The 18,416-nt window shown below is 48.1% G+C and overlaps 1 protein-coding gene across 1 annotated transcript; it reads left to right on the top strand.

Annotated features, from left to right (window-relative positions):
- The first annotated feature begins 4,650 nt into the window (after window positions 1–4,650).
- ALOX5AP (arachidonate 5-lipoxygenase activating protein) lies at window positions 4,651–13,226 on the top strand. Its single transcript, XM_080363780.1, has 5 exons — window positions 4,651–4,735; window positions 9,188–9,287; window positions 10,567–10,637; window positions 11,597–11,678; window positions 12,615–13,226. Exons 1-5 carry the CDS (start codon window positions 4,666–4,668, stop codon window positions 12,775–12,777), a joined length of 486 nt encoding a protein of 161 aa, XP_080219906.1. The 5' UTR covers window positions 4,651–4,665; the 3' UTR covers window positions 12,778–13,226.
- The last annotated feature ends 5,190 nt before the right edge of the window (window positions 13,227–18,416 follow it).

The following is an 18,416-nucleotide window of genomic DNA, read 5'->3' as shown; positions in this document are numbered from 1 at the left end:
TATGTTCCCAGTCCTTTCCTTTTCAGTATGAAAGCAATTGTACAAAAGGATTATTTTGACTGGCTGTTCAAGATTTCCAGAGGAGGAGATTAATGTGCAGGAAGCCTTGCAGCACAACTGGAAAAGCTTGCTGGCTTTGCACATTTTCCTGAGCTTTGTGGCTCGCTGTGTCAAGGTTATCTTCCTCAGACAGGAAGATGTGGTTGTCAAACAGCAATGCAGCAAGCAGAAGGGCTGACAGCAGCTGCTGAAGCACAGAATTACCTGTGCCTTGAGAGCACCCGCCACAGCTGGGGGTTACAGCAAATGCAGGCACTGTTCTTCAAGGTTGCCATCCCTCTTCGCTTTTCTTTTTTTCCTACTTGAGAAAATGCCCTATTTCAAATGGCCAAGTGGCATATGATGGAGGTGTTTTGCACTATCTTTCTCCCGGATGGACAGGGTTTTCAGGTGGTGACAACTTTGCCTGACCCAGACACTGATCCTGTGTGTATCCCACAAAAGAGCAGGTAAGAAATGCCCAAATGTTTAGGTCTCAGGGAGTGGGGACAATTTAATGTGCAGGTATGGCAGAAGCTGTTTGAGAAGTCATTTTTTCTCCACCTTAGCCCTTCCTTGCCAAGGCCATTCCCCAAATTACAAAAAAAAATTGCCACAACCTCCTCCCATCCTGCAGCTATTCCAGCTCCAAAGCATACAAAAATATACTATATATTCTCTCTCCAGCCTGGCAAAGTATTTCTGCTCTGTCTGACCATATTTACAGCAGTGTTGCTCTACCTTGGTAAAGGGACAGGTCTTCTGTGTCTCTCATACCCTCTTGGTTTCTTCTGTTTTTCCTTAAGCAGAGCCCTCAGAGTAGAGTTGCACTTAAAAAAAACCCTCCGAAAACCTGCACTTCTTATTTCAAGGCAGCTGTATCAAATAGAATCTCACTGGCAGAGGTTTATTTTCCTCCCTGTACACCCAGAAATCAGATTAACAAGCCCTGGAGTTGGCTGATTTTTTTTTGGGGGGGGGGGGGGTGGGGGGCGAGGGTGTGGGAGGACAAAGGTGAACACCTATATTCCTCCATGTGTACATGAGGGATGACTTTGGAGTGAGTCCAGTGAAGTGCTGGTGGTGCTGGCTGGTCCTGCGGTGCTGAGCGATGCCAGGGGACAGGTGGGATTGGAAAAGACAGAGCAGAAAAAGCAAAGCGAGGATTGGGATGCAGTGAGAGGCACTGAGTGGCAGGAAAGCAAAGAAGTGGAAAACAAGGAGCAGGACAAGGAGGAGGAGAAGGCATCGGCAGCCCAGCTCTCATGACCTGGCCAGCACACGGGGTGCAGACTGGGGGCTTGGGTCAGCCAGCTTGAAAATCTGCTGGCAGAAATGCCCAGTATGTTTGGGGGGTATTTTCCATTATGGTAAGTTCAAACCTAGCAGCCTGATTCCTACCCTCTTTAACATGAGACTCCTGCCAAACTGAAGCACCTTTGGGAAGTCTGTAAATCAGGGAGGTGTGTGTGTTTTTGTGGCAAGTTGGAACAGATTTCAGAGGAGGTTCATCTGCTTTTACTGTCCCTTATGAATCAACAGCAAGCTGTGAGCTGCCTGGTAGGTTTATGGCTGCATGAAACAGGCAGAGGAAAGGGAAGGATCAGTTCCTCGTGTGGGGAGATGACGTGGAGTGTCCTGCTGCAGATGCCCCAAAGACCTGTGCTGTGTCCTTCACCTGCTCTGGTCAGCAGCTCCCTTCTGCCTGCCCGTGTCCATGCACAGGTCCTTTCTTCAGGGTCACAGCACTGTCTGTGCTTGGACAATAGTCCTTTTTATTGACTTAACTCTGCAACTGCTTCTAGGTGATGAGTTTTCCTCCTTAGAAAATTAGTAGACACTTAGAATTAATTACCATCCTTAAATATTAGCTATGATCCTGTGCTCAGTAGACCACAAAGCATAAACTTTGATACTTAAGTAAGAAACAAGCGCTTTTGGGGGAAAAAGAGAACTTCAGTCTGGATAAAAGCATTCTCAAAGCGCTATTGTGCTTGCCTTTTTTTTTTTTTTTTTCCCCAAAACAAATCTGCCATGAGTTAAAAATCTGGAGAAGATATCTCAGGCCTAATCTAAACCTAGACAGTATTTATGGCCTTGCTTCTCACACAGTTGTGTCTGCATGGACCATAGGGAAGGACTCCCAGAAAGACAACCTTTTCCTGGTAAGTTAACAGTAGGTCACAACTCACAATGCTAATCACCTACCTCTCAGCCAGTGTGTCTGCATATTTGCTTGTACCCAAAGTACAGGAGAGTTTTCCATATCTAATAGTACAGATGATACTAATTTGCATGATAGAGAGGCTGGATAAAAACACCCTTGTAGGAAAATGTGTCCCCATCAAACAAGCTTGGCTCCTGCTGGGACCTCCTACCAGGGTATGTCCCACCCACAGAGAGGCAGCCAGTCGTCTGGCCATGGTTTGGATGTGAGGTGGCACTCACACCTTCTGGGTAGTACATGGTGGAGTAAAGGCAGACAGAGAGATGGTTGGGCAGAAGTTGACCAGGGCTCACTCCAGTGAAAATATTACTTTTATTTGTGTTAAATTGCTACTAAAGGTAAGCATTTTGCGTAAGGCTTTTCCCCATCAGAATATGTGCAAAAAAGAGCAGAGTAGTTAGGGTCAGTGAGCGATGTGCACTTTGGGTGAGAATGAAAGGAAGTGCGGGCTGGATGAGTGCACGGTGAGATGGGTCGTGAACTGTCTGGATGGCAGAGCTCAGAGGGTTGTGATCAATGGTGCAGAGTCTGGTTGGAGGCCTGTGGTTAGTGGGGTTCCCCAGATGTCAGTGTTAGGTCCAGTCCTGTCCAACCTGTTCATCAATGACCTGAATGAAGAGACTGAGCGCACCCTCAGCAAGTTTGCTGATGATACAAAACTGGGCATAGTTGCAAATACACCAGAAGGCTGTGCTGCCATTCAGCGAGACCTGGACAGGCTGGAGGCCTGGGCAGAGAAGAACCTGATGAAGTTCAACAAAGGCAAGTGCAAAGTCCTGCACCTGGGGAGGAATAACCCCAGGCACCAGTGCAGGTTAGGGGCAGACCTGCTAAAAGCAGCATTGCAGAGAGGGACCTGGGAGTTCTGGTTGACAACAGTTTGACCATGAGCCAGCAATGTGCCTTTGTGGCCAAGAAGGCCAATGGTATCTGGGGTGCATTAAGAAGAGGGTGACCAGCAGGTCAAAGGAGGTTCTCCTCCTCTTCTACTCTGCCCTGGTGAGGTGACATTTGGAGTAGTGTGTCTAATTCTGGGTTCCCCAGTTTAGGAAGAAAAAGGAATTACTGGAGGGAGTCCAGTGGTGGGCTACAAAGTTGATTAGGAGCCTAGAGCACCTTTCTTATGAAGAGAGACTGACAGAGCTGGGTCTGTTCAGCCTGGAGAAGAGAAGGGGATCTCATCAGTGTTTATAAATATCTCAAGGGTGGGTGTCAAGAGGATGGGACCAGACTCCTTTCAGTGGTGCCCAACGATAGGATGAGGGCAACGGGCACAGACTGAAGCACAGGAGGTTCTATCTGAATATGAGAAAAAACTCCTTTGCTTTGAGGGTGCCAGAGCCCTGGAACAGGCTGTCCAGAGAGGTTGTGGAGTCTCCTTCTCTGGAGACAGTCAAGACCTGGCTGGACACATTCCTGTGTGATCTGCTCTAGGTGAACTTGCTTTAGCAGGTGGGTTGGACTAGATGATCTCCAGAGGTCCCTTCCAACCCCAACTATTCAGTGATTCTGTGATTTGCAGCTATCTGACAGAAGCTATGGGAATTTCTGCAGCCATCCAACACCCCAGTCTGTGCTTCCCTGACATCCCTGTCATTGGGTTGAAACTGAGATGGGGACATCCTATAGCATTTATGTTCAGCTGTATTGGCCTTGGACTACTGAAAATTGAGGTACAACTGTGAAATGCTGAATGCTGGCAGTTGCCACTGTCTTCAAGGGAGTTATTTGTAGGGAGGGTGGATACAGGATACAGGATACATCCCTGGTAATGAAAGGCTTACTTTTTCACCCACCAGCGATGCTCACAGCATTTGTGTGCTGCCTGTTCAAATATGCCAGATGGATCAGGAGCTTTTCCTTGTGACCTAGAGCTGCTGGATCTCCTCACTGGTGAGGCTGATGGAGTTGTGACCAGGGAGGGCACATGTCTGAGAGCAGCTGTGTTATTGAGACTCACCAACATTATTTCTCCTCCCAGCTCCTGTGCGGTGATCGGGCACTCGCAGGCAATGACGTGATGAGAGCCTGGCTGGTTACTTGCAGCCTTTCCACTCTTCCACACCGATAGCCAAATGCACGGAAAGACTTTTGATAACAGGGTTGTAATTTTGCTCCTCTGCAAACAATAGATATCTTTGCACATCACGTAACCTCTTAGATCATAGATATATTATCTCGTTTCTCTGGGCTTCATCTGTGTGTGATGAGTGCGAGAGTGAGCCTGCGGCTGTGTTGCTCTGGTGAGCACTGAGGGCAGGGTGCTGCCACTCTCCTGTGAAGCCATAGGAAGCGTTTCACAATTCAAAATTAGAAAGACGTTCACTTCCTCCTTCTGTGCTTGCAGGGCTGAGCTGCTGCTGAGACTGCACTGTCCACCCTGACAGCCTGCTTGCAAAATGGACCAGGAGACCTTGGGAAGCATTGTCCTGCTCGCCATCATCACCTTGATAAGTGTTGTCCAGAATGGTAAGACAAAAATAAGCATTTATTTAATGGCTAAAAAGCTGGGGAGGAAAATCCAGTATGATATGTGTTGATCTGATCTTTGGAAAGATAATATCTGGTTCTAAGCGTGTGTGTGCTTAGGCATGACTTTTGCTTTAGAAATTATCTTCTAAGCACATTATTTTGCATGCTGTTGTTGCAGTCTCTTGGCAATCGCATGGTCCTACTCTTGTGATAATCTAGAGAGATTTTTTCATACATATGTCAGTTGATGAAAGGAATAGTATGCTGGGGTTCCCTGTGACAATATGCGTTTAGATTTGATGGCTGAGACCTCCTTTCATGGCTGAAGTCCCTAATGTGGGCAGTTCTTCAGCCAGAGCCCTGCCGCTGTGGGTAGGGGTCAGGGACCCGGGGGGCTGCAATGGGTGAAAGGGGCAAAACTGCACCAACCTGTTGGAGACGTCTGTTTGGGTTATTTGTGGGCAGGCAGCTCTTCTGCTTTCCTGCATCTCCAGGTCCTTCAGTTCAACTAATCTCAGTTAACTGTGGTTCCAAGAACATTGCGCATTTCCTGCGATAGAGAAGTTTCCTCTATAGGCCCTACTATTCTTCAGGATTTTAAAAACAACACAACACATTTGTCTCTTGTCAAATCTGTTTTTAACTTGATCATCCTTAAATCATTTTAGCAGAAATTCTGCCCAGAATACAGAGAAGCAAGTGAGCTTCACCCCACCTGCACTGAGATCTCCTGGGTTCAGGGAGAGTCAGCAGAGGAATGAGGTGCTGATGCAAATGTTAGGAATCCTCTGTGAAGGTTCTTAGTACAAATGGGAGATTCCCACTGAGCACGAACCCCACGTTTGGTTCGAGGAAATGGGCTATTCTTGGCCGGCTGCAGAGAGGGGAAGTGGTGGGAGCCTCAGCATGAGCCTGGCTACCAGAGAGAAAAAAGAGATGTAGGCTGGTCTAATTTTGACACAGGCGCTAAATGCCACATCATTTAACTCAATGCTGTTTTCTGGTAAATGCACAGTGTGTGACATCACCAGAATATGACATCTTGAGATCAGACCACATATTGCAATTAAAAAATGTGTCAGATATACCTTTCTTGCTATTTAACCAGATGACTTTATATACATTTTTTTCCTCTCACTCTGAAACTCAGACATTTGCCTTCCAGCCTGACACGCACTTTCACCTCATGGAAATCTGTCTCTGAGATTATTGACCCAACCGCTGCAAACCGGCAGCGTTGTGCTTGGCAGAGGACTTAGCATGCCAAGCACGAGTAGCCCACAGCCCTAAACCATTATTTCAGACCTTACATCATCTGATTTCCTCCTCCCAAGCTTTCTGTCCAGAAAGGCCCTACTGATATGCAGTCCTGTGATGAATGCAGTACTTAAGGCAGTAAAAATGCTTGTCAAGGGATGTCAGTTGTACTGGACTCTTGCTATGGCTCTGGTTTGGCAAGGCACTTGGGCATCTGCTTGGCTGTCTTTAGGTACGTGAAGCCAGTACCGTGTCAGTTCAGGTGTATAGGCTTTTCTGCATTCAGTGCAGAATTAGAAAACAGTTTGTGTGAATGCTGCTATTCCCGAAGCTGGAGGTGGTCTGTGTTGCTGCCTCAGTCTGACATCCATTTACTCTCACCCTGTTCATGTCAGGAATCTCCATGTCCTACAGAATGACTCGTGTGGCCGGATGCTGCTGAGTCACACGTATAGCTTTAAGTTTTGTTTTTGCATCAGAGAGATGTTGCAATTTAGCAGCTTTCAGGGCAAATCAAGGGTCACCACTGAGCAGATTGGGATGGAGGAAACAAAACGAAGTCAATGGAAAGAAGGGGCAACCTGCATGATTGCCAGCATCACAAGACTGGAGCTTCAGTGCACAGTTTCTGTTGGCATGAACTTGTGAAACAACGAGGCTTGGACTGATGTATTGGACATTAACTTGGCCAGAGTGGGACTGCAGTGGCTCAGGCTCAGGGCAGCCTGTGCAGCCCTGGAGCCTCAGGGCATCATCTCCTGGTGCAGCTGAGCTGAATTAAACCCCTCAACTCCAGCCCTGCTTCTCTCATTCATTTCATGCCAGTTTGAAAAACCACCCTCTTGCTTTGGGGTTCAGAGTGAAGAGCAGGAAATATAACCATGGTGTTGCAAGCGGCTTTACGCTGAAGTCTCCCATTTCCCCAGTGGCAGGTTAACAGGAACCCAGCGTTGCTGAAACGTGAGCAAAGACCCATGGTAAAGTCCACCTCTGGATGTGATCTGTCAGCCCTGCTCTGCTTGCTTGCAGAGCTTCAGCCCAGCTGAGCCTCAGGCAGCTGGGACCCACTTCTTCATCTGCCTTCTGGGGAGACTTTGGGAGCCTGTAGGGCATGTGAGGTCAGCAGGGCTAAGGAGCCACAGAGTTGGGAAGCCACTTCCAGGGTTAAAAGCTCACTTGAAGCAGGAGGCTCTACCTCTCCATGTGACGGTGAGATGCTGGGCTCCTTTCCAATTCACTGCTCTTACCTAGGAGGTCCACGTGGTCCCAAGGAAATGTAGCCGCTGCAGTGGGTTGGAGGTGATCGGCCCAGGCATTTTCTTTAGCAAAGAGGTGGACATCTCATGTGAAGTGGTTGCCTAAGCTCTGTCTTGAGTCAATGGAGGAAGGCCAGTGCTTCAGTGAGGTTGCTGCTCTCATGCTGGTGTCTCTCTGGGGGGATGGATTGACCTCTAGAGGTGCCTTTCCTCTGTTTTGCTGTCACTCACTGTTTAGAGAAGGAAAACATTCGTTTCCCTAACACTTCTCAGTGTCTCAGAAGTGAGATGAAACAGAGCCTGCCCACACCCATGGTGTGGGTGTACATGGTAATACTACTTCTGACCTTTGCCCTAATGCCCAGTCCATTGGCTAAGGATCCATACACCACATCGGAGATGGCAAGAACCTCCAGGATAGATGCCTGGATCTTCACAGGCAGACCCTTCTCAGCAGACCCAGCACCTCCATGCCTGCTCAGCCATCATCCCAGAGACTAGGCACCAGGAATGTCACCACCAGCACCTCCAGGTTCTTGTCCTCAACAATCATAATTGTTTTTGGCCATGTCTGTGTTCAGCCTGATGGCTCTCAGCATCGTGGAGACTCTCTACAGTGGCACACTGGCATTTGGGAAGTGGCAGCACCTGCAACAGTGGAGGAGAAACATATTGCTTACTCTTGGCTTTCTCTGAAGCTGTGGCATCTCCTGGTGATTTCATGTACATGCTAAAAGGAAGGGAGGAGTTATGCTATGTATCCCAGCAAGCCCATGCAGTCCCAGACCTGCAGGAAGTGATTTACCATCACAGCTGATTTGCACTGTACAAAAAATTGCCGTTCAGCCTAGTACTTTTCAACTAGGTCCTCTTAGACCACGTAGGTAGTTTAATAACCCCATGCCAAAGGATGGACATGTAGATGGAGATGCTGGGAGCTCTTGGTGGCTGTACCAGAGAATCACTCAATATTGGAAGGTGAAAAACTCAGTAGCTTTTAGTGAAGGCAATGGAAGTATTAAAGACCTACTTACACCACCAGTGAAGGGAAAAAAGTGGTAGCTCTTCAGATTCCAAGGATGAAATCCTGCAGCTTATCAAGTTGCACTTCTATTGTTATAATAATGTCTTTCCTGATGGGTTATCTTTTAGATATATATCTTTGGCTAATATTCTAAACCAGCAGGTCATTTGGGTACACCGAGATAGGAAACATGACAACCCAAAGCTTGTAGCCTGTCAGGACTCTTTCTGGTGCATTTAGACACATGATTGATGGTCTCTGGTTTAGTGTCATCAGATAAAATGTGTTTGTCAAGCACGTGATACATTATCTTGAGGTGCTGCGTTTTTGCAGCAGCTAACACCCTGACACAACACAGTTGCTTAAAAGTAGGACACACACGATATGGACACGACGTGATCAGCCATCAGGACCAGGTTTTCAGTGGGCCTTTCTGGAAAGTGAACTAGCCCTGCAGGATGACCCTGGTGTGGCAAATGGATATCACTAAAGGAGGAAAGACTTTCTTTTCTCCCCGCTCCATCAGAGAGTGAGAATTGGGTTTGGAAGCTTTGTCTAGAAAGCTCTTTCCCCTCAGGGGGCACAAAGGACGGAGTCTGGGCTGTTCTGCAGCAGACAGAAGTGCAGCGTGGAGATGAAGCAGGGCTCAGGGGTGAGAGCCTGCTGCCAGTCACATGTGAATACACAGGGATGTCTGAGGTCATGTCACATTGTGCCCTTGCACAGAGGGTTTGGGTACATCATGGTGATAAAGCGAGCACGCTGGCCACATCCTGCACATCCATGTACATGCGTCCTCTTCTGCTGTCCAACCTGGGTGCTTGTGAGGACAGATTTGAGCCCACAAAGCCCAGCTTCTGCAATATCTCCAAATTACATCTCAGATCAAATACTCTGTGGTTTTTTTAACAGCTTTTTTTGCTAGCAAAGTGGAGCATGAAAGCAAATACTGCAACAGCAAGGGGTTCCAACGGCCGGGATCCTCTGCCTTCGATCGTGTCTACACTGCCAAGTGAGTAGGCAAGCCCCAAGGAGCTGGTGGGGGCAGAGCAGGGTTCGTCTCTCTCTTTACCAGGGTTTAATCCAAACTGTCTTGGGGTCCAGAGGTGGGTTCCAAATGCCCTCAGACAAAGGCTTTGCTCTGCAGTCCCACTGCTGCGTTCATTGCTGTGATGTTTAGACTTGCAGTTCTCCAGTATGCTTGTTGGTGAAACCAGCTCCTTTCTGGACACCTGCTGCTCTATAGATTTATATTTATATTTATAGTTATAGTTATAGTTATAGTTATAGTTATAGTTATAGTTATAGTTATAGTTATAGTTATTTATATTCATATTAATATTCATATTCGACTTAGTATTTATATTTATATTGGACTTGCAGCCCTAATGTGTATTATGTCCCTTCATCTGGGAGCCCACTAACCCAACAGCAGCTAATGCTGGTAGTATGATACATGCACAGCCAGTGTCCCCAGGGCACTGTGACTCAAAAGGAGAGAGCCAACACAGAGTCACAGAGTTGCCAAGAAGTGGGTAGGTGGCAGAGCTTGTATAAACACCTCAGTCCCCAAGCAGCTCCCTCAACACATGGCTCTCCAGTTCTCCACCACATCCACACCTCTTGTCTTTGACATGCCTTCTGAGGGAGCAGAGGGGAAAATTAATTCCATGCCAGAAGAGAGCAGAATATAGAATATTTTTTATTACCCGTGAAGTATTGATGATGTGCTTGAAGCTGGATGGGACATCCATGTGCTGCCTTTCAGATTCATTCCTGTTCCCCTGCAAAGAGACACGTTAACTCTGTCAGACACTCCTATTTGCTGTATGATTTTCCTTTTGTTTGCTTCATGCAGATTTCAATGGCAATAACTTGATTAAGATGACTTAATTATAAGGATTTTCCAATCCAAAAAAAAGCACACAGCATCTATTATTCACATGCCATGATCAAACAGGTTAGAGGACGAAGGTGGCTTTCACATGTGCCAAGCATGTGCGTGGAGTGGTTTGTTTTCCTTGTCAGGCAGGACAGAGGCATCCTTTATCCCATGAGGATGCAGAGAAGCCGACCTGCGGGCCAGGCAGCCACTGTGTTTGGGCAGGGACACCCCAGCCAGCTGCGGGCAGGTCAGGGGCCTCCCACTGTTCTGGGGTAAAAGCCCACCTGCAGCAGCATTAGTGCAGCCCAGATTCACCCCCCCACTATCCTTTGCTAATGAAATGTGTTGATATTTTTTTTTCTGTTTTCCCCATTTTCTGATTTCTCTCTGACAAATTCATTTCTAGCCAGAACTGCGGACACGCGTACCCAACGTTCCTGGCCGTGCTTTGGTGTGCTGGACTTCTCTGCAGCCAAGGTAACGTCCCTTTTTTTCCTCCTCCAACCTTGCACCACTTTCAGCAAGGGATGGTGAGAGCTTTGGAGGTTACGCTTCCAGGAAGCAAACCCTCCTGCAGCAGGGGACCAGTCTCACCCAGCTGTTCTGCTGCTGCCCGTGCTGTTTAATTAGCAGCATGCTCCTTGGCACAGTTTATGCTAACAGACATGTTCTCAGGCACCATTCAGGACAGTCCGGGCCAGGGACATTTCCCATAAAGGTATTACGGATGAGATCCCTATGTTCTGGGTGGAGGGTTTAGCATTGGGATACTGGATGCTGTGTTATGCACCCTCAGCACTGGAAATTGGCTCATTTGATTAAATTGTCAGAGCTGCCAGCCCTTCCCAGCTCTGAGGTCACCCCAGGAGTATTTGCTTGCATTTCTAAATATTATGCCCTTCAATGCAATCTGAGTTGTCCTAAAGTTGAGTACTTTTCTCGGGCCTGTGGCAATTCTTTCTGCAAGAGGGGAGCTTCTTAACCAGAAAAGGGGCTTTTGCCTGCAGGTGTGGGGAAAGCTAGCAGTAGGGAGAAAAGAGGTAAAGCCCCTTTTCAGATGCTCGTAAATGAGCATTGGACCACAGTATAATCCTTCACCTGCTCCTAGACTGCTGCATTTATTGACTGCGTTTTATTTCTGGTGAAAGCAGTGCTTGAGTGGGCACCCTCCTTCCTGAGCCCAGCATGAACCCACACTGGGTTTCTGCAGCGGGCACAGCTGTGGGCAGGATTACACCCACAAACCCTTCAGAAAAGCTGGTATGAGGGCAAGGCAGGTGCCCCTTTTCCCACGCAGAGGTCTCTGTGCCGCTTCCAGTGCTAATCCCACAGCCCAAGGCTGCAGGTTCCCATCACCTGGTCCAGCCCAGGCAGCAGATGGGGACAGTATGTACAACAGGATGGTGTTTTAACACCTTGTTTTACCCTTTACCCAGCTCCCGCTGCCTTTGCCGGCTTGATGTACTTGTTTGTGCGGCAGAAGTACTTTGTGGGCTACCTTGGGGAAAGGACTCAGAGGTAAGGACTTGCAGAGTTTCTTTACAAAATCTGGGATCCAGCAACAGTGCAGCCAAGTGCTGCCACTTCCACAGGCACAGCTCCTGTGCTGCCTGCAACAGCTGCTTGCATGGGGCAACACGGGAAGGCCCCCGTCTTCTGGGTGCACGGGAGGAGCTGTGGGAGACATGGGAGGTGCAGCAGCAGCGGCATCAGGGGGGCTGCAGGAACAGAGCAGCTGTGTCAGCAGCTCCTGCTCACAATCTCTCCAAACATACACGTTTGTGTGTTTGTGATGCTATTTGCAAAAGATCTTCCTTTTACAATAATAAAGCTCATTACACACATGTGGGAAAAGGTTGTCCCACAGCCTGTGATGGGTGAAAAGACATACAAGTCCCTTTGAATAGCCACTTTTGTAAGCAGCAGCCTACACTGAGCACAGGAGGCCAAACCCCAGACCTACTGAATCCTAAAAATGGTATTTAGAATCATAGAATTATTTTGGTTGGAAAAGACCTTTAAGATTATCAAGTCCAGCTGTTGACCTGACACTGACATGTCCACCACTAAACCATGTCCCTAAGAACCTCACCTACATGTCTTTTAAACACCTCCAGGGATGGTGACTCCACCACTTCCCTGGGCAGCCTGTTCCAATGTCTGATAACCCTTTCCATGAATAAATTTTTCTTGATATCCAATCTAAACCTCCCCTGATGCAATTTCCTCTCATCCTATCACTTGTTACCTTCTTCCAGGTAGTTGTAGAGAGCGATAACCCTCCAGGAAAACAAGGCTTTAAGAGCTCGCAGCTGCCTTGCAATGCAAGAGAGAGCAGAAATTTGCCCCCTCTGTCTGAGTCCTCCATTTTTCAGCCAGTCTCAACAGCAGTCTGAAGTCTGAGGACTTCTTGTGTGAGATGATGTACATTAACAAATTGCTTTCTCTCCTCAGCACTCCTGGTCACTTGTTTGGAAAGCGCATAATTTTGTTCCTGTTCCTCATGTCCGTGGCTGGAATACTCAACTACTATCTCATCTTCTTTTTTGGAAGTGACTTTGAAATGCACATAAAAACGATAACCGGTGCGATTTCTCCGTTGCTGCTCATCCCCTAGCTCTCTGCAGCACTGAGGGGTCAGCATGTTCAGTATATCAATACCCAGAAGCAGCCATAATTCAACTGTTTAAGAAATGAACCCGTAACCCTTTTAGATTGCTGTAAATCTCATGCTGGACGGCCTTTGTAGTTTGATTTAACCTTGCTTTTTCCTTTAGGAAAAAGATTTATCAGTCAGCACGGCCAAAGAATGGTAACAACTTGCAGTTAATTCTTTAGAGTTTTTTTCCCTAAACTGCAGCTTGCAAGCTGATTGCATGACTGGAAGGGACATTGTATGCTCATTTCATAGCTGCATTGTGCTTAGCTTTTGTCCAAAAACCCAGGAGCCTCTCAGCATCATTCCTGACTGATGGTCCCTGCAGTTGCCCTCACGCAGAGGCGCAGCCTTTCCCCTGTGTCCCACTTGCCCCTGCCCACGTACAGGCACGGGCTGGACCCTCCACCTGCCCTTGCCCTCCCACTTGTTGATGACGGAGCTCCCACTGCTGCAGGAGGGTGGCAAATTTGCCCCTGTCTGTTCTTCCCTGATAAATATTCATGTGCTTAATGCTCCCGACACTGATCTCATTTACACTTCAGCCTTTTTGTTCTCCGGGAGCTGTGGAAATGGGTCTTGTGTAAATGAGGAGCTGATGTATTGACGATGGGGTTGGTTTTGTGTTACTTGGCTTTGTTTAATAAAACAGTCTAAAAGGTCGAAATATGTTTGTTCCCATCTTCTTTGCCTGGTGCATGATCCCGATGCCCTGTGGCTTGGCAGGTGGCTGGGCTCTTTGTGCGAGCTGCTGTTCGCCCTGGGCACCGCCTCAAAAGGGTGCGAGTTTAACAGCTCCCTCTCTATTAGCAAGTTCAATTTTCTGCCTCCATCACTGAAAATATGCTCCTACAAGTCTGTACCAAGGAATGGTTTGATCAGAGAAGCAGATCAAGGTAGGCAAACAGGCCGGTACAATCTTTTTAAACATTGCTACCCTATGAGTGCTTAAGCTCTTAAGCCTGTCTGATTACCACATGCAGGATGGATAAAGCTGTATTTTATGACTCCTTTGGGAGGGACATAGACTGCTCGCTACGTGAGAAGAGGGTTTGCAGAGCTGTTTGCAAAAGCAGGCACAGAAAGCTGCTTGCCTTTGTACTACACCAAGGCTGATGGGTTTTGTTGCTGCCCAGTGGGGCAGAGATGCTTGTGCATGGCTGCTCTCCTCTGCACCTGACTATTCACGCTGCCAAAATAACACCCCCCCCCATTTTTCTTATCTTCTACAGGAATTTTAGATGTGACAGATAAGTAATAAACATTTACTGCATGATTATTAGCTAATAAATGTTCTTACTGTTTAGAATAAGTAATTCAAAAAATATAATCTAACCTCCTAACCTATAGCTGCTGAGGCACCTTATTCCCAAGAGCAGCACTTACGTTCCTTCCTTCCCCTCCTTCTCAAAGCACCATAACACACTTCAAACCCTGCTTCACACCATGCTTCTCTGCCACCCTCTCTCTCCACAGCTCATTGGCACTTGCCTGTCCTTGGTGGTGACCCACCACCCCTCTGCCCCACGGGGCCAGCCCACCAAGGGATGGAAGCACTGCAGGAGGAGGGAGGTAATGCCTGGATGCTGGAGTTACAGAGCTCTCCTGCATTGCTGGTATCACCAAAGGCTCATGCTGCCACCATTGTTAGTATGGAGGTGGAGATGCTTCATCAGCACCACAGTTCCTGCTCTCCAGCCAGTCTGGGCTCCCTGAGGTCTGAGAATTGTTTATGGAGACCACAGCCTGTTGGAGGTAGCTCTTCCAACCCTATGTGTCCACCTTGCAGGTGTCCCCAGCTGGATGAGTCTCACCTGGTACCTTTTGTCCTGTCTAGCAAGAAGCAGCTCACTTCACCTCCTTCTGATGTCTTCTGCTCACACGAGAAGAGTCACTCCACCAGCCACAGCAGAGGATTCAAATGTCTATTTTGTGTCGGATAATCTAGGACATCACTCTCAGGCCTCTCTGTTGACTTGATGGTTGGGTTCTACACCACTGTATTTAGGTAAGAAGAGGTCATCTTCCAAGGGAACTAAGGCCCATCTTTTGCTGTAATAATTTATTTTGTAAGAATATCTCCTACTTACTTCCTCAAAGCTTTTTTGATAACAAAAGAGATGAAAATGTAGGCAAAATCTATTTTCCATCTATCCATAAATGGAAATGGTGATAGTAACAGACAAATATGTGGTGCATAAATTGGTCACTATGTAAATTCTTAGTGAACATCATGCTGTGTTATGCATGTTACAGGCAAGCCCTGTGGTTGCATTTGCCTTTCCACTCTTTCTGTGAAAGAAAGGCAACATCAGTGCTGTTTGGGCTCTCCCCACTGTGTTAGACAATGCCAGTTTTTTGTTTTGGCAGTAAAACCGCCCTGATCTGGGCGGTACAGTTGCCAGCACTTTGCACACGAGCTACTCAGAAAGCTGCAAACATACGCTCATTCCAGGGGGATGGAGTAGATGACCTTTAAAGGTCCCTTCCAACCTAAACCCTTCTATGATTTTATAGATCCACATGCAAAACCACATACACTACTGTAAAAGATGTACGGATGCACACCAGGGTCACATACATATGAATGCAGTGGGACCTACTGAGCTGCATTAGACCTGGGGACTTGACTGGTGGCAGAAGTGACAGCCCACTCTGATGGCTCCCGTTCCACCAGCAATGTCCTGGCTCCTTGCAACAGCATTCCACCACCACGCCACATGGCTGTTCTTGCATCAAAATCCCAGGCACACAAACATGTTTTCTGTGTGTGTGTACACATGGACACAGTGTGTTTACTTACTATATCTGTACATATATATATAGTCTGTGCTGAGTCATGTGGATGCAAGAGGCTTTTCAGGGAAGGCAGGGAAGCAGGTTGCTCCGGCACCAGCCCTCTCTCAGATTGCAGCTGTGTACATCAGAGACTGCGGAGACTGCTGGAAGCCGGGCTATTGCAGGATGCTTTTGACAAAGGCCTGGAGTACACACAATATTCCTGCCACAGTAACCATGTCTGCTTCCGTACAGCACTACAACCCTCTAGTGGAAACTCAGCCCTATTGGCATGCTGGTGCTTCTGGCCACAGGATGAGCTGTTCCTTCGAGGTTTGAAGGCTGATGGTGATGCAACAGCACACACATTTCTGAACAGGTGCATTGTTGCTATTGAATGCTATTTTTTATTATTCTGGCGTATGAGAATCCTGTTCCTGAAGCAGGACCCTTACCCATCACGAAGCGTGCAGTCCTGCTTACCACAGGGTCTGGGCAAGCAGGTAACATCCAAATGGGATAACAAATCTGTGCATACCACCCACAAGGGTTTCCTGCAGTATTTCCCAGATTCTCAGAACTTGCAAAATCAGCCTGTGTTGTATCAGTTCAATCTGAGTCACATCTGCACCAAGTAGATGAGAATCAGGACAGCAGTTCTGGTGTGGAGCGAAGGCTGGCACTGGGTGGCTTCTTCAGCTCTCACCTGCACTGAGATGACTTTCTTCTAGCAGAGCACTGGTTTAACATTCACGGAAACCCAATGCCCTGTTGGGGCAGGATGCTGCGGAGCACTGAGCACTGGCGCAAGTCAGCAATGTGCCTTTTGTGGACCAGGGCATACAGGGGATGCTTGGAAATAGTCCGACTTCGGTAAGTGAAATGGCAGTACAGAATAGTGGCAAAACCATTCCCTGAGTGATTTTAAACCAATCTCATGTCCCAACCAGAGTCAGCAGGCTGAGAGTTGCCACAGAAAAGCCCCTCAGTGAGCTGCAGAACCCCCTCAAGCCCACCAGAGCCCTTCATAGAATCATAGAGTAGTTTGGGTTGGAAAGGACCTTCAAAAGTCATCTGGTCCAGTCCCCCTGCAATAAGGGCCATGTCGCTTGTAGAGGACATGCTGACACCCAGTAGGGGGAAAGACCTTAGAGGCTGTGACATCCCTTCAGAGCAGCCAGGGGACATGTACAAACTTCACAATCCCTTTGGGCAGTGAAGACTGCTGTCCCCAGGGCCATCAGGGAGGGTGCAGGACACCTCAGCTGTGGCTTCTCTCAAGGTGCTTTGGTGCCTCAAGGGATTAGGACAGAGAAGCAGTCCCTACACCACTAAATGGCCATAGTGGAGAAAGAGCTGCTTTTAACAGTGATTTTGTGAATGCCAAGAAAATGCATCCCATGGAGAGGAACAGGTTGTGCTGGTGCCCAACCGCTGCCTCTTGTTGTACCTGCCCCAGCGGAGGGAGGCTGTGGGCAGGAGTGCATCAACACTGCTCCATCCATCCTGCCTTGCCAGAGCATCTCCCTGCTCTCAGCCAGTGCACAGAAAACACAAAAGCTGGCAAAAGTGAGATTCCTGCCCCAAAGGACAAACAGCCTCCACAGCAAGCTGTTTTTTTCCCTTTAGAGGAGAAATAAATAACTTTTCAATTTCAGCTGCGAGGATCTTCACACTGCAAGATGATTTCATCAGACAGACAAGCTCCCAGGGCTTTGTGCTGGCTGCCTACTGAGCTGCTTGGATGCCATCCGCTGGGCGCTCTGCACTCATCCCCGAGGGAAGGGGACCAGTCACCAAAGGGCCAGCTGTGATGTGAGGCACGGAGAGTGAATATGGTGTGTTTTTCACCTAAAAAAATAAAGGCATGATGGCGTTGCAGTGGAGTTAAACTCGCGGTTACGGCAGTGCTGTTTCTGCCACGTGGGAGCTGGCAGGGGCTGCTTGCACGCCGTGACCTCTCGCAGGACCAGGGGATGCTTTGGGAGGCTCAGGAGAGGGGCTGCTGCCTGCTGCACTGCTATTTGCCACCACTCGTACAAGCATATGGCTGATTTATTGTTCCTGCGCTTCCCAAGAGAGTGTCACCGCCGCCTTCATCCTCAAACAATGTTTTCTGTGCTGTTGGCACACCACTTCAGAGGGGGACAATCTGACCCAGCAAGAGCTCCCTCAGTGCTTTGGGATTAGGCAAAGCAGCACGATGTCTCCTGGCTAGCTGCTTGGTGCTTCTCCAGTCATTTGTGCTGCAGCAAAGGAATTTCTTTTCAAAAGGCAACACCAACCTTCTCACTGCCCTCAGCAGATGTAAGGGGATGGTGCAAATCGCCACCAGCAGCCGCGAGGCCACCGTCCTGCTAGCTGCTGTATCCGTGCTCTCCCACCTCCACAGGAACCACAGATTGACAGATGCCGATGGACAGATTTACTTCCTTCTCTCAGACTAGACGACTTCAGCCATAAATCCAAGCAGCCAGTTGTTTACCAAAGTTTAAGTTGCAGGTCTTGAGCCATGTATAACAGTGCTGTAGTTTCTTGGACTGTATCTCGGTCCATGTGCCTTTAGCAGAGTCAGTGCTGAAGAGCAGAAAATAATAGTTTTCGTGGCATAACACCGCCGCTCAGCCCAACTCTAACCTCATTGCCCATATCCAACTTCATTACTGAAATCCCATGTGCCACCTCTCCCTGATCCAATCAGTCTTCCCAAGCATCTGCTTCAGTACCAGCCCCACTAATCCATCCCTTCCCATGTTTGTTGTCCCACCTATATCCTTCTGTCTAGTCAATATAACTGTTGGTGGAGCTGCCTGGTGAGCCAG

This window comes from Nesoenas mayeri (assembly GCF_963082525.1).
Source record: "Nesoenas mayeri genome assembly, chromosome: 1".
Lineage (NCBI taxonomy): Eukaryota > Metazoa > Chordata > Aves > Columbiformes > Columbidae > Nesoenas > Nesoenas mayeri.
This window is presented reverse-complemented; position numbering and strand designations above follow the sequence as displayed.

Bases quoted from the DNA above. Each gene is read 5' to 3' on its own strand.
- ALOX5AP (XM_080363780.1), top strand. From the start codon at position 4,666: ATGGACCAGGAGACCTTGGGAAGCATTGTCCTGCTCGCCATCATCACC. The intron at 4,736-9,187 runs GTAAGACAAAAA...TTTTTTTAACAG, and splicing joins GATAAGTGTTGTCCAGAATG to CTTTTTTTGCTAGCAAAGTG. The intron at 11,679-12,614 runs GTAAGGACTTGC...TTCTCTCCTCAG, and splicing joins CTTGGGGAAAGGACTCAGAG to CACTCCTGGTCACTTGTTTG.